The sequence below is a fragment of the Danio aesculapii genome, chromosome 14 (assembly GCF_903798145.1).
Source record: "Danio aesculapii chromosome 14, fDanAes4.1, whole genome shotgun sequence".
NCBI classification, from domain to species: Eukaryota; Metazoa; Chordata; class Actinopteri; order Cypriniformes; family Danionidae; genus Danio; species Danio aesculapii.
The window spans coordinates 5,543,862-5,559,018 of NC_079448.1; the positions used below are offsets into that span (position 1 = coordinate 5,543,862).

The 15,157-nt window shown below is 36.5% G+C and overlaps 1 protein-coding gene across 1 annotated transcript; it reads left to right on the top strand.

Moving 5' to 3' along the window:
• Window positions 1-4,278: 4,278 nt before the first annotated feature.
• dhrs13l1 (dehydrogenase/reductase (SDR family) member 13 like 1) lies at window positions 4,279-14,056 on the top strand. Its single transcript, XM_056472991.1, has 5 exons — window positions 4,279-4,487; window positions 6,075-6,193; window positions 7,503-7,626; window positions 10,935-11,261; window positions 13,377-14,056. Exons 1-5 carry the CDS (start codon window positions 4,364-4,366, stop codon window positions 13,637-13,639), a joined length of 957 nt encoding a protein of 318 aa, XP_056328966.1. The 5' UTR covers window positions 4,279-4,363; the 3' UTR covers window positions 13,640-14,056.
• Window positions 14,057-15,157: the final 1,101 nt, after the last annotated feature.

The window sequence follows — 15,157 nt, forward strand, 5'->3', positions numbered from 1 at the left end:
TTAATAAATAAATGAATAAATCCATAAATAAAGAAATAAATACATAAATATGCAATTAAATTAATAAATAAGTAAAAAAAATTCACATTCCTGCATAAAAAACATAATAAACAAATAAATATGTAAATAAATTAATAAAAAGTTAAATCCTGCATTAATAAAAAATAAATCAGCAAGCAAATAAATAAATTAATAACTAAATCCACAAATTACTGCATAAATAAAACAATAAATAAATATACAATTTAATAAATAAATAAACACAACCAAAACTTCCTGTATAAATAAAACAATAAATAAATAAATATGCAAATAAATAAATTAAATCCACAGAATAATTAAATAATTCAAAAAATTTCAGGGATGTTGGAGGAATAAGAAAATGCTAAACTGAAAGTAGTATTTACTTCCGTATTTACTTTTCCTCAAGTCAACATGCTGATGAATTATCAGTCAATCATCAGTCAATCAATCTGTCAATCATCAGGAATTTGTGGATTTATTTATTCATTCATTTATTTATTTATTTATTTTATTCATTGTTTTTGCAAGTTTTGTCTTCCACATGTTATGCTTCTGCAGTAGCCTTTATATTAAATTTGTTTAATGTTGTTTAAGCTTGTACCAATCATGTATTACTTTATTTTCTATAAAAAAAAATAACAAATAAAAAGACTGTAGGCCTAACTAAGCTCCGAAATAAAGCTACAAATGCTGTAACTTTTTTATAAGGTACATTTTTGTATCTAAAATATTGCTCCTTTAGTATCATAAGGATACATACTGTAATTTCAGGTACTAACACCATATGGACCACTTAGGTATAACAATTTACCCCAGTGACAGCTTTTGTACCTTTATTTCTGAGAATGTATGGTGTAAATAAAGGTAATTTACTCATCTAGTGTTTGTCATCTACAAGTCAGAGTTATTATCATTTACTAAAACTATTAAAATGTGTTTGGTAAATGAAATAAGGCATTTTTACACCATATTTATCTTGTTTATAGCCAAAAGGGTTTATTTGTTTGTTTATAGAGATTTTGACTATAGATGTTCTGTACACTCTCAGAAATAAAGGTACGCGAGCTGTCACTGGGGTGGTACCTTTTCAAAAGGTACACATTTATACTTGAAGGGTCCATATTGGTACCTCAAAGGTATATATTAGTACCTACAAATTTTAAGAGGAACACTTTTGTACTTTTAAGGTACTAATATGTACCCTTGAGGTATTATTATAGACCTTTACGGTACTAATTTGTACCTTTTGAAAAGGTACCACCCCAGTGACAGCTCGCGTACCTTTATTTCTGAGTGTAGTATGTGAGTCTAAAACAACTCTGAGTGGATGCAACTGAAGAAAGTATGCTCAGTGGTTTCATTATCACTTTCACAAAACTGACAAGAGTTATCCTCAATATCAAATTTTAATCTCAGGACTTTTATTTTGATGGATATAGCCTTCATCATTAACCATTTTAAACTGAAGCTCTTTAATTTTGAGAAAACTGGATAAGCAATGTAACTTGTCCTTATTTATTAGAGTTAAAATCTTTCAAATTAAAGTGAAAAGATGGTCAGCATAGACACAATACATTTGATCAGTTTCTTGTCATCAAACCCTGGAAGATTGGAAGAGGATTCAAAACTCCAGCGCCACCTTGTGGTTGACGCACGTCATGACCTGCATGATCTTAATTGCTTTCCTTAAATTGAGACCATCTCACAAAGTGAGGAGATAAACTAGGAGCATGGGTACTAACCTGTCAAGATACTGAAGAAGAAAAATTGTGCAAAAGCATTTGGCTCTGGGACAAAATGTCTAAAACTAAGACATTTTACAGTAAGCATATACAAAATGTATTCATTCATCTATTTTCGGCTTATTCCCTTTATTAATCTGGGGTCGCCACAGGGGAATGAACCGTCAACTTACCCAGCATGTGTTTTACGCAGCGGATGCCCTTCCAGCTGCAACTCATCACTGGGGAACACCCATACACACTCATTCACACACATACACTACAGGCAATTTAGCCTATTCCCAATTCACCTACACATGTCTTTGGACTTGTATGGGAAACCGGAGCACCCGGAGGAAACCCACGCCAACACGGGGAGAACATGCAAACTACACACAGGAATGCCAACTGACCCAGCCGAGACTCAAACCAGCGACCTTGAACCAGTGACAGAGCTACCCACTTCACCACTGCGTCGCCTATACAAAATTAATATACAAATTTTACATACAAGCATATACAAATCTTAGGTCAATTTTTAGATTTCGGGGCAGAACAGTCCTAATATGTATCCTTTATTTATCTGTCTTATTCTAATATCACTCATTTATACACCCTATAGTTGTAAAAAGCTTTGTGTATTTGTTTATTTTTCTATTATTTAAATACTTTGCTACAGAAAAGGTCAAAATTGCTATAGTATTTCCTAAGAATTAGAAGTTATAACAAGTTGTGCTTTCACAGATTTTCTTTTGCAGGCCTCAGTTGTAAAAGGTATGCAAGTTATGTTACCTTTCAAACAGCTCAAACCAGTTTGGCCTTCTCCTCAGACGTCTGTTAGTGAGACTTGATTATTTAACCCTTTATAAGACGAAGAACCAACTTAACTGAGACTGATTACAATAAAATCTATAAGTTCAAAAGCCTTATAAATAAAACATTATTAAAACACTCCAGGGTTTCCGCTGACACTTTCAGGCTTTGATCCTAACTGTGTTATTTTGATGACTGTCGCTTTAAATTCAAATGAGTTTGTGCTCTTTTCAAAAGAGGGCGGAGCTACAAATGCATGTGTGTCAGTATGGTGGCACATTCAAAAACAAGACTAGCTTCCTATGCTAATGAGGGAGAGATTATTATTAATGGGCGGGGCTTTCCCCCTTCTGATGACTCATACAAAAGAAGACTCTAAATCAAAGTGTTTCGGCAGACTGTTTTTATCAAGTGTGATTATAAAAAAATTAATTAATATATTTTTACCGTTAGAAGCTGGTTATATTCATATACTGCTGCCACACAACTGTATTTAAACCCTTTATAAAAGTGATTTTTACATAATAGCTCCCCTTTAATGGGTTATAGCATTAGATTCCCCATTCTTATGATTTGTTTGGTCTTGTTAACCACATCTGTATGCCTACATGTAATAAACTGCATGTCATATGTTTGGCTGATTAGCTGAGTGATTTATAGAGGTAGTGGTTATATTATTATGAACAGCTTGTCGTCTGGCCAGTTTGCACACATACAGGAAAACCTTTGACACCAAAAAAAGTGCAAAATCATCATTAGAATGGGGAAAAAAATAGACGGAAAGTTTTAAAATCTAAACGCCTCATAGCGAACAACAAGGAAAAACTTGATATATTTAACATCAAAGTGAACTATTAAAGTTACTTTTTAAATGTCATATTTAGGCTCTATATGTTGATAAAGGGATAGTTCATCTAGAAATGAAAATGTCCTCATCCTTAAGTAAGATATTGTGAAGAATGTTTGGGGGGAAAAGCAGCAATACAAAAAAAAAAAAAAATACACCAAAAAATATCTGTAAACTGGCAGTTTTCCATATTTTGTGATTCAGGTTTTTATTTTTCCTCATTTATTTATGATTTTGAATTGCATTATGGGACATTAATCTTTCCTCCGAGAACTTTTAACCTTGAAAAAAATGAATTTTAATAAAAATTTTTGATAGTTTAAAGTTTACGAAAACCTGCCAATACATTTTCCAGCCTTATTTCTCTATATATTATTCCTTATATATTAATTCAAACTACTAAAATGTCAATAAAACTCACTTTGTTAAACTGTAGAGTTGAATTTTCAACATCAAAAGAAGACAGAGTAAATATCGAGGTCCTACAATTCAATTCACAGCTGTAAATTAACAAAAAAAAAAAAACGAAGTAATGTTAATTAACAGATATTATTATAGTGTAGAAAGATTATGGCTGTTCCTTTTCATCATTCTCAAAAAAAAAAAAAATGATGACAGAAATTTCATTTTTGGGTGAATTGTCCCTTTAAGATACTGTAACTTGACCGGAGAAAAGGTGGAAAAACTCCGATACTGAGGCACAGGATCGTTAACAAGCACACAATCTCGCTCACCAGTCCTTTAACTTCTCTATAGTGCCTCACTGTGTGCCAAAGTGCCTGAGTAAACACCGTTTATCGACTTATAATTTCGTTATGTAACACTCGCATTCCTCAATATCAGTCATCGTTTGGGAGTGGGCGTGGCTTCATATCTGCACGGTTTATTATTCGGCTTCTGTGCGTGTGTGTGTGTATTATAAACGGCTGAGGCTCCACACGCAGAAACACTTGGCAAAATGATCTTCTTTGTATTTATTGTGGCGTTATTCGTTGCATATTTCATTGCTCATAGGATTTTTGTTCACAGGAAGACCTTCACCGGCACCGCCAAGCTTTATGGGAAAACAGTTATTGTTACGGGTAAGTTTAGACTGCAAGACGCCACATGAGAAAAACACAACAGTAATTTAAAGTAAATACATTTTTTACAGTCTTTAGTAAATACTATAGTTGTTTTGAATCATACTATATTATTTTGTACTTTGTTAAGGAGTGCTTCAGCGTATAGTAAACTGATAAACTGTAATAAATACTGTATAGGCTACTAGTTTTCACCACACCAAACTATATTGTAGTCTATGTTGTCTTTGAATACCATATACCCTATAGCTAGTTGTAGAAAACTACAGTATTGGGTAATTTGTTAAATATTACTATATTTTAGTAGTTGTACTAGCCTAGCAACTTTGTAATTACCACAATATATTAATTTAAGTAGACTACTTTACTGTAGTATGGCTCTACAACACTGTATAGAACTATAAACTACTATTTTCCCATTTGGGATTTCTTGTGCTTTCAAAATTGAATGTTGGCTTTTTATAGGCTATTACAAATATTATTGTACAATTTTAGTGTTTAATGTTACTTTGGCTGTATCAAAATGTTATTAAATATTAAAAGTGTGCAGTCGTGAAAAGTTGTGTTCGTTAATAATCGCTTTTATAAATTAATGAATATGAGTCAATAACAAAAAGGGTGTTTCAAGCATCAAACTACTGTCGTCCTATAGTACCTAACTTACACAGTTAACCTATTTAATCCAGTTTAGCATGGCACTTTATGCTGAATACTTGCAAAATAACTGGTAAAATATGGTGCTGTTATAATGGTTTAAAACAAGAAATGGCTTGTTAGCAATGAGTTATTAAAATTATTATATTTAAATATGTGTTGAAATAATATTCTCTCTGTTAAACAGCACTTGTATATGAAATATTTGAGAAAGTATTACAAGTTCACATTAGGGCTAATGATTTTCCCTTCAGCTGTATATTAAGCTGAATGACAATGGTACATAATTTCAACTAAACTTGTGCACTTTCATTTAATGTTTCTATATACATGTAGATACTTCTGTACGTTTAATATGATGCATAAAACAGAAAATGGGACATGTTGCACTGTAAAGAAATGCTGGGTTCAACTTCCACACAATTCCTTCATGTTGTCCAACTCAAATTGATTAAGTTAACTTAATTCTTTTTACACATTTAAGTGGATTGAACATAAAACATTTAAGTTGTTCCCCCAAAAACTTAAAAAAAGTGTCGATTCAACTCATTTTAAATAAGTAGTTTGAACAAGCAGAAAAAATCTTTTTTTTTTGTGACTTTTTTTTTCTGACTGAAGAACATTTTCTATACTTTGAGTATTGTTATGGACAATGGGATTCACATGATTTTTGATTCGGATTCCTTTATAGCAGAGCTGCCCAAGCTTGTTCCTGGAGGGCCGCTGTCCTGCTTAGTTTAACTCCAACGTCCTTAAACACACCTGTCTGGAAGTTTCTACTATACCTAGAAAGAGCTTGATTAGCTGGTTCATGTGTGTCTAATTGGGGTTGGAACTGAACTCTACAGGACATCGGCCGTCCAGGACTGCATTTGGGCACCCTTTAAAGATATAAGTATCTCCAGATAACGTCTGCATGTTTGGGTCTGACAGGTGGAAACACCGGCATTGGGAAAGCGACGGCCACCGCTCTGGCCGTCAGAGGAGCTCGAGTGATTCTGGCCTGCCGCAGCAAACAGAGAGGAGAAGCAGCAGCAAAAGAAATCAGGACAGTGAGTAAAACTTTTAGATTTAGATAATTATCATAGTGAAGATTCCTATACGGTTGAGAAGCATTATTAAAGCGATAGTTCTATGGAGCTTACAATGTGACAAAACAATCTGCATTTGAATTGTTAAATTGAATACTTTTCTCTGTTGATGGTCCCTGACCTACTTTCAGCGAATACTAGAGGTGTGAACCTATACTGGTCTCACGGTTCGGTTACGATTATCATGCCATCGATTCAGTTCAATTCGATATTTCAGTGCATCACGGTGCATTGACGATGTTTTCCATACATAGTGTTGTATTTTGGGGGGTGGCTATAACAAGCTGTCTGTATAAACACACACACACACATGGACACACAGCACCACACTGTCTCTCATTCACACACATACATAAACATAGACAGCACCAAACAAACACACACACACGCAGAGCATGCTTGCTCGCTCGCTCGCTCGGGAGCGATATTGTGAGACCGCCCACTCCTGTTAAAATTACACCAGTTACCGACCGCTCCCGTGCTTTATTTGGAAATTTATTCCTGTGCCACATGAAATCTGGTCGGGTCCCGCGACAAGGCAAAGGTACAGCTGCAGGAATGCATACAGCCGAGAGGAAAAGAGAGGGGAGGAAAAGTCACGCCAGCAGCCAAGAGGAAAAGTCAGGCCAGCAGGTGAAATGGGCCACAGTGAGAGAGAGAAATGGAGTACTTTCATTCTCTCAATCGCAGAGAAATAGGGGGGTTCTGCTGTAAGTGCCAGTGAAAGACTGTACAGAAAACACACACACAGTGAAATTTTTAAGTAGTTGGCGCCTGTAGTGTTGTAAATACCCCCACCTCACCTCCCTCGCGACAGAGCGCATATGAGATAAATGACGTCAGTACATAATAACCGGTTATGATTATTACTGAACCGATACCGAATTGTCCGGGTCTACATCGAGAACTACATCGGAGTTCAGAACAAAAAATCTGAAGTTTGAAAATGTGTCTGTAATAATCTGCCTTAAAATAATTCAGCAGTCTTGATCATAGAGATTTTTTATATTTGTGTTTTTTTAAGTTCTGCAATTCACTGCCTATACAATGTTATGACAGTTATATACTACAGTATACAGATCTGGCTACCTTATTTAAAGGGTAAATTATTCCAATTATATAGAACCCTTTTTAAAAAGCCCTGTAAAAAGAAAAAAATATAAACCTATAGCACTAAAAATAAGCACATGACTAGCCCCAACTTTCCCAATAATAAAGCTGCATTTTCCTGCTCCTAATATCAATAACATTGCAATCAATTTCCTCACAGGAATCTGGAAATGATGGCGTGATATTCATGCAACTGGATCTTGCAAGTCAGAAATCCATTCGCTCTTTTGCTGAAACCTTCCTGAAGGCCGAGCCCAGACTGGACCTGCTCATCAATAATGCAGGTGAGATTATCAGACATATTATTAGAAGTACATATAACTTTAACAAACGTATACTTCTGGTCCAAAAGGTTTGGAATGTAACTATTTTATGTAGTTCTCTCCAAAGCTGCATTTTTTTATTGGATAAAAACTGCAATAACATTAATAAATGATATTAAAAATTACAATAACTATTTTGAATATGAATTTATTTTAATATAGTTTATTTTAACATGATTTAATTTATTTACATTTACATTTAGTCATTTAGCAGATGCTTTTATCCAAAGCGACTTACAAAATGAGGACAAGGAAGCAATTTACACAACTATAAGAGCAGCAGTGAACAAGTGCTATAGACAAGTTTCAGGTGTGTAAAGTCTAAGAAGCAAAGCTTTAGTAATGTTTTTTTTTTGAGAGAGAGTACAGTTAGTGGTATAGCCAGAGAGGTAGTTAAGATTAGGAATGAAAGTGGAGATAGATTTGCAGCTTATTTAATAATGATAGGTTAGTCAAAGCTCCATCCAGCAGTTTTTCTTTCTGCATGTTTTACATTTAATTAGTTAGTAGATTATTAAAGCCTGTTGGGCTTTATTCTACCAAAACAACAGTCTAGATGTAAATTTAATTTTTGCACACCTTCTAGTCAATCACAATCAATTATTTCAACAAACTATGGAATAACCCTGTTTGAAGGGATTAAAGAGAGTTTACCCAAAAATGAAAATTCTGTCATCGTTTACTTTGAGTTTCTTCTGTTGAATACAAAAGAAGATATTTTGAAGAAATAACCTGTAATGAGTAGCTACTGTATGTCTCCATGTTGCAAATTATATTAATGTGCAAAACTGGAATATTGAAATAAACATCTGCAAATAAAGCAGCGTTTCCATCCAATGCGATAAAGAGAACAAAATTGTCACTTTCTGATGAACTGGTGCCAAATATCAAAAAAGAAAAATGCTATGGTAGGAGACGCCATTGTGGGCCTTTCTCTTATATGATAAATTACTTGTGCCTCAGAAGATGAAATGCAGTGAACACGCAGTGGATTTTGGAGGAGAGAGATGCTATTTGGAAGCGCAGATGCTCAAGACAGTTCTGATGGTGGTAATAATAATACTGAACCACTTTGATGACAGACTTTGGCTGAGGGTTTTAGAAGGAGCTAAACAACATTTCAGATGTTTTACAATGTGCTGGAAATGCTAGTTTGTCCATTAATGCCGTTTTATTGTGCTTATTTTTGTCGTCACATAATCTGTTTAAACAAAATCATCTGACTTTTCCAGCCTGATTTCATGAGGAAACGTAACTATTTTACATTTTGTCAGTTTAGTGGCTAATTTGAGTTCAGTTGTACGATATGTAAGATTTTTAAAATAAGGCATGGCACCAAACCCCACCCCTAAACCCAACTGTCATTGGAGGATAGGCAAATCATACTAAATTGCATGAATGAGATTGTCCAATTTCATTCCAATTAGCCACTTAATAAAAAAGTTACGAATTGCCGTGAGATAGTGTTAGTGTAGATTTTTCTAATGCACATGCTGTAAATTATTCAGTAAATGTGTTTCCATCGTAGTTTATGCACATTTAATCTTATCGGAATTTTCATAAGTTTGTCCTACTCAGTTGCACGCTTAGGTTTCTTAAACACATTTTCGAAATTTATGCTTACCTTGCCATTTACATTAAGCATTTTTATTGCGATATTCCAAAACGTGTATATAAACTGGTGAATGGACACAAATCTATCAGACCCCCTAGTTTTTCGCGATTCCGCAATCACTGAATCCAACGCAAGATCAGCAAAAAGTAGCAAATTTTTCAGATCCTGCCAAATTCTTAATTTAAAAGCAAAATAATCGCAAAAAAAATTAATTTGTAATGTAAACATCCAATTCCAAACTGTATAATCAAATTATATTTATTTCAGTTTGCAATTAACTGCTACATGACTTACAGACGTTGTATACGCAGCGCATGTGATGTATTTGAGTGTCTGTTAACGAGAGAAAACGCTTCAATTCAATTCATCTTTATTTGTGTAGCGCTTTTACAATGTAGATTGGGTCAAAGCAGCATCACACAAAACATTATAGTGAATTGAAACAAAGTAGTTCAGTTGTCAGAGCTTCAGATCAGTTCAGTTTAGATTAGCTCACTGGTGCAGTGACTGGCTTCACTGGGACAAGTTTTATGGCAATCCATGTTTTAGGTGTATTACGGTAGGGGAAGCCCTAACACATTTCCTATGAGGTAACATGATGTCAGATGCTACAGGGAGTGAAATCTGAGAGAGAAAAAAAGTAAGTTTGTGGATAAAAATAGGAGTTATACAACCTTCCTTAGCTTAATCCCTATCGTTTTAGATCTGTTTTAGATCTTGTCTTGTCAAGAGACCAAAATAAATAAGCTTAATTGTGTATGATTTGTGTCAGATTGCACACCTAACATAGTAGGCTACTTACTATGGTCTCATATATATATATATATATATATATATATATATATATATATATATATATATATATATATATATATATATATATATATATTTTTTTTTTTTTTTTTTTTTAATCACAAAAATGTCTGCAAATTACTGGGAATTACCACAAACTCAGTCATTTCTAATGCAAAATATAACGAAAAATACTGTGAAAAACTAGGTCTGATCAATAGACTTCCATATTATTTGTTTGTCCTATTATAGAAGGCATCGTTTACAGGTTTGCAGCTTTTTTTCCAAAAAGTCTGTTTTTGTGGTCAACAGAAAAAAGAAACTTAAGGTTTAAAAACACTTAAGAGTGAGTTAATAGTCGTTTTTGAGTGAACTATCCCTTTAATGTCCACATGAACCGGAAGCTGCGACCATTTTTTTTTACGTATTGTGATGCAGTTCCTATAGAAACAGAATATTAAATGACAAAACAGTGGGTGTGGCTTGCTTTTCTTACTGCAAGCTGATTGGATGTAATTAAGTAGGCATTTCATTCAGAAAGATGGGGAAAAGGGTTTGGGAAGACAGCTGAACGGGCGTAGTTAAGTATGTTAGCCATGCCCAATACCTCAGACAGACATAATCTGACGATTTTACTGAAAACAAACAGGAAGTGCATTTTCACATTTTAATTTTAGATTACAAGGGCAAACACTTTGTTTTTTCTTAATGACATGCACAGATGAACTGTTCAGCACAAATCTAGTATTGTGAGCTCACAAAATCAATATGGCTGGTTTTGATTTCATGTGTATTTTAAGACCCGCAGAATTGTTAGTGTTATCAATCAACATGATTGATAGCAGTGTTGTGTGTTATTTAGCTCTGGCTGCTCCAGGACGCACTGAAGATGGTATTGGGATGATCCTGGGAGTGAATCACATCGGCCCGTTCCTGCTGACCAATCTGCTGCTGGAGCGTCTAAAGGAATGTGCGCCAAGCAGGGTGGTCAACGTGTCGTCTTGTGGGCACGATCTGGGCACCGTTGACTTCGACTGCATCAACACACACAAGAAGCTCGGTCTGGGATCATCCGACGGGGATTTATTTAGGGCCTACACACACAGTAAGCTCTGCAACGTGCTCTTCACACACGAGCTGGCGAAGAGGCTGGAGGGAACCAATGTGACCTGCTACAGTCTCCATCCAGGTCAGTGGTCAATCAGAGATGAGAGCAAAGACTAATACATAAGACACTCATATTGTTTTGAATGGGGAAAAGTGTCACGCGACGTGACAAGAAACTTGTCTGTGGGCACCAAAAGTGACTTATGACAGAAATATTTAAATACAAGCTATTGCACTCCAATCAAAACGGTTTTAGGCGTTTATTCACATTATTTAATGTGTTCCTCATGATTTATTTGTATTTTTTTTTTTAATAAACATGTATTTCAGTTTTGGTTCTTGCAACACATTTCAAAAAAAGTTGGAACAGTAAAGCATTTACCACTTTGTAATGTCGGCAGCAACAATATCTCTATTGGACACAGGTCAGGACTGCAGGCAAGCCAGTCAATTACCTGTATCTCTACCTCAGCAGCCAGGACTTTGTAAAATGTGCAGAATGTGGTTTTACATTGTCTTGTTCACTGCTGGTTACAGTCTGGATGATCCTTTTCTTTTTTGGTCAATTTCTCCCAAAAATATCTGAAACACTGATTCATCTGACCACAGTACAAGTTTCCACTGTGTGATGGTCCATCCCAGATGCCTCCAAGCCCAGAGAAGTCAACTGCGCTTCTGGACACTGTTAACATAGGGCTTCCTTTTGGCACACTACAGTTTTAACTGGCATTTGTGGATGTAACTGCCTGTTGTGGTGAGGGTTGTCACAATATTCGATACCAATCGGTACTGAAATTTAAAAAACATTCATTTACCGCGAACATTTAACCGCTGTGGAGCACGTTCTTAAACAGCACTGATTTTACCATTGTGTTCACGTTCAACAGAAATGGCTGTGGTTAGCCATGAAGGTCATCAGTTCACCAAATTTACAGCTGTTTACTGAGTGTGACCACAGATACAGGGACACTGGAGCATTTTAAAGTCACGTCGATCAGCTGGTTTGACTATAAGCTGACATACGAGCGATCTGCTAATGAATCGCGGCTTTAAATCGCTCCAGTGTCCCTGTATCTGTGGTTACACTCAGTAAACAATGGTGAGTTCGGTGAACCGATGACCTTCATGGCCAATCAGTCATTTTTGTTGAACACAAAGGCAAATCAGCGCTGTTCAACAACGTGCTCCACAGCGCTTAAATGTTTGCGGGAAATGAATGTTTTTAAAATTTCAGTACCGATTGGTATCGAATTCCTCGCAGCCTTCGTGTGTTCGCATAGCCCTCGCCGTGGCCGACGCTGATGTGCACCTCTTAAAGAATGTAAATAAACGTCGCATTGATGCATAGCGCAAGCTCTGTGATTGGTCAGCTTGGTAGTGCTGATGAGTGGGAGCCATCGGAGTGTCGAGTCCCATGAAGGAGGTCCAGATGGAAAGTTTTGTTTTGGGTTTACCTCATGATTAAAGTTGTTGCACATTTTTAAAATTTCAGTACCGATTGGTATCGAATTCCAGTATCGTGACAACCCTAATTGTGGTACTTGACAAAGGTTTGTCAAAGTACTCCTGAGCCCATGTGGTGATATCACATAAAGATGAATGAGGATTCTCAGTGCCTCCTAAGGGATCAGCGATCACGGTGGTTCAGCTTGCGCCCTTGTCCTTTAAACACTGAAATTTCTTCAGATTCCTTGAATGTTCAGCATTGTTGCGGGTGAAATAACCCAATGTCTTCTTTCTTTCTTTGAGGAACATTGTTCTTTAACATTTCGATAATTCGACAATTTGTTGTCAAACTGTCGAGGCTCAGCCCATCTTTGCTCCTCAAGGACTAGACCTCTCTTGGATGCTGTTATTGTACTAAATCATAATTACAATTACCTTTTGACATCACATCATTATTTAGCCAATTCACCTGATTACTAGCCCTAAATAGCTCCGTGTTGCAGCTCTGAATGTCAGGAAAGGATTTACAAATGAAATTTATTTGCATTTTCCATACTGTCCCAACTTTTTTTTGATTTAGGGTTGTACATGTGGAATTTCTATGAAAACAATTTTGAATCTGATTTTCCCCAAAATTGAGAGTTCAGTTGAGGATAACTGGAGAAGCATTTCTTTACCTTGTTCACCTGCAGTTTCTTGCTCCAGCATCTGTTTTTTCGCTCTCTAATGGCATGTTTTTCATGTTTTCCAGGTTCAGTAAGGTCTGAGCTGGGCCGGGACATCACTGAATGGCATGCTCGTCTCTTCTTGGCCATCATCTCCAAGTTCTGGGCCACAGACCCAGTGTCCGGCGCTCAGACCACGCTGTACTGCAGCCTCCAGGACGGCATCGAACACCTCAGCGGACGATACTTCTCCGACAGCCAGCTGGTGCAGGTCAAAGCCGAGGCCAGAGATGACGGCGTGGCCAAAAAACTGTGGGACGTCAGCGAGAAGTTATGTGGCATGGCTTGAATGAATCATACACGCATTACAGATTTTATAACACTAGTACTGTATTCATTTGTTTAGGATTTAAAATATATAATTATTATTGCATTATGAGCACACAAATAAGAGAGAAAATCATATTTACAAAAGGGAAAACTTCTGTTGCTGAAGTTTAGATACTACAAAAAACATTTTTAGCCATTGTTGTACATTTTCCATGTATTGTACAACTGCATATTTTTAATGTTGATTTGTAATTGTACTCATTTAATGTTTTCAAGTTATTTTGGATTGTGTAAGAGTTCAGTGGCTAAAATGTGTTGCTGTATCTTTGTTTTTTTTTATTTAGCAGACGTTTTTATCTGAAGGGACTTACAAATGAGGAAAATGGAAGCACTTTGTGTCACCAGAAAAGCAACAATATACAGTTACAAGTCTCTGGTTTAGCGTTGTATGGGTTTTTATTGTTTCATTTCAATTCATTAAACATGTTGTCAGGTATGGTTGAACTGCTCAAAATATTCCAACCCAGGCTCACTCTGAAAGTGTAGCCCAGTATATATTTCTGGAGAGCGCCAAATACTTCCCAGAAGCTACATTTTTATGTCGTTATTGTTTTCACGAATATATCAGAGGCCGCTTGGTATGCTTTTTGAGATCTCAAATTTCTCTTGCAAGTGCCATTCGCACCTGCTGCTCTTGCGTAAATCCACCAGAGGCCGCTGTTGACTAACTTACCCACCCTCCTTTTTCCCTAAACCCAGGCGCACTGCTAGGGGGGAAATTTAGGATGATCCTAAAGGCTGATTTATACTTCTGCGTTAAGCGCCTACATATGCTCCAATGCAGCCACCGTCGCGCACCTTTCAAAAAATGTAACTACACGTCGCAACGACTTGTAGCGCAAGCTCTGTGATTAGTCGATTTTGTAGCGCTGACAAGTGTGGGAGCCATTGGAGTGAGTGTTTACAAGTGTTGAGATCCATGAAGGAGGTCCAGATGGTAAGTTTTGTTTTGTGTTTACCTCATGATTAAAGTTGTTGCACGTCCGCCTGTTCCCGCCTCAAAATGAGCGAGTTTGAGCTACTTCTACATAAAGGTAGCGTTCAGAAAAAACAAAACACCCTTGAAGATACTCGACACAGAGGAACATAAACACATCACTACTAGCTAGCGTTTGGAAGTGTTATTGCTGAGCAACACAAACTGCACGCAGAAGTATAACTGCACAACAACGCGCAGGACATGCGCCGTGGGTCATGCCGATCACTCGATGCAGAAGTATAAACCAGGCTTTAGGGTCCATGCCTTTTTGTGGCCCCCAGAGATAACACATCAATTTCAGCTTAAAGATGAAATGCAGCCATACGTACCTCTGGCACACGGAGGAAACCCACGCCAACATGGGGAGAACATACAAAATCCACACAGACATGCCAACTGGCCCAGTTGGGACTCAAACCGGTGACCTTCTTGCTGTGAGGACACAGTGCTAACCACTGAGCCACCGTGTCACCTCTTAATAATTATATAAATATGAAT

Bases quoted from the DNA above. Each gene is read 5' to 3' on its own strand.
- dhrs13l1 (XM_056472991.1), top strand. From the start codon at position 4,364: ATGATCTTCTTTGTATTTATTGTGGCGTTATTCGTTGCATATTTCATT. The intron at 6,194-7,502 runs GTGAGTAAAACT...ATTTCCTCACAG, and splicing joins CAGCAAAAGAAATCAGGACA to GAATCTGGAAATGATGGCGT. The intron at 11,262-13,376 runs GTCAGTGGTCAA...CATGTTTTCCAG, and splicing joins CTGCTACAGTCTCCATCCAG to GTTCAGTAAGGTCTGAGCTG.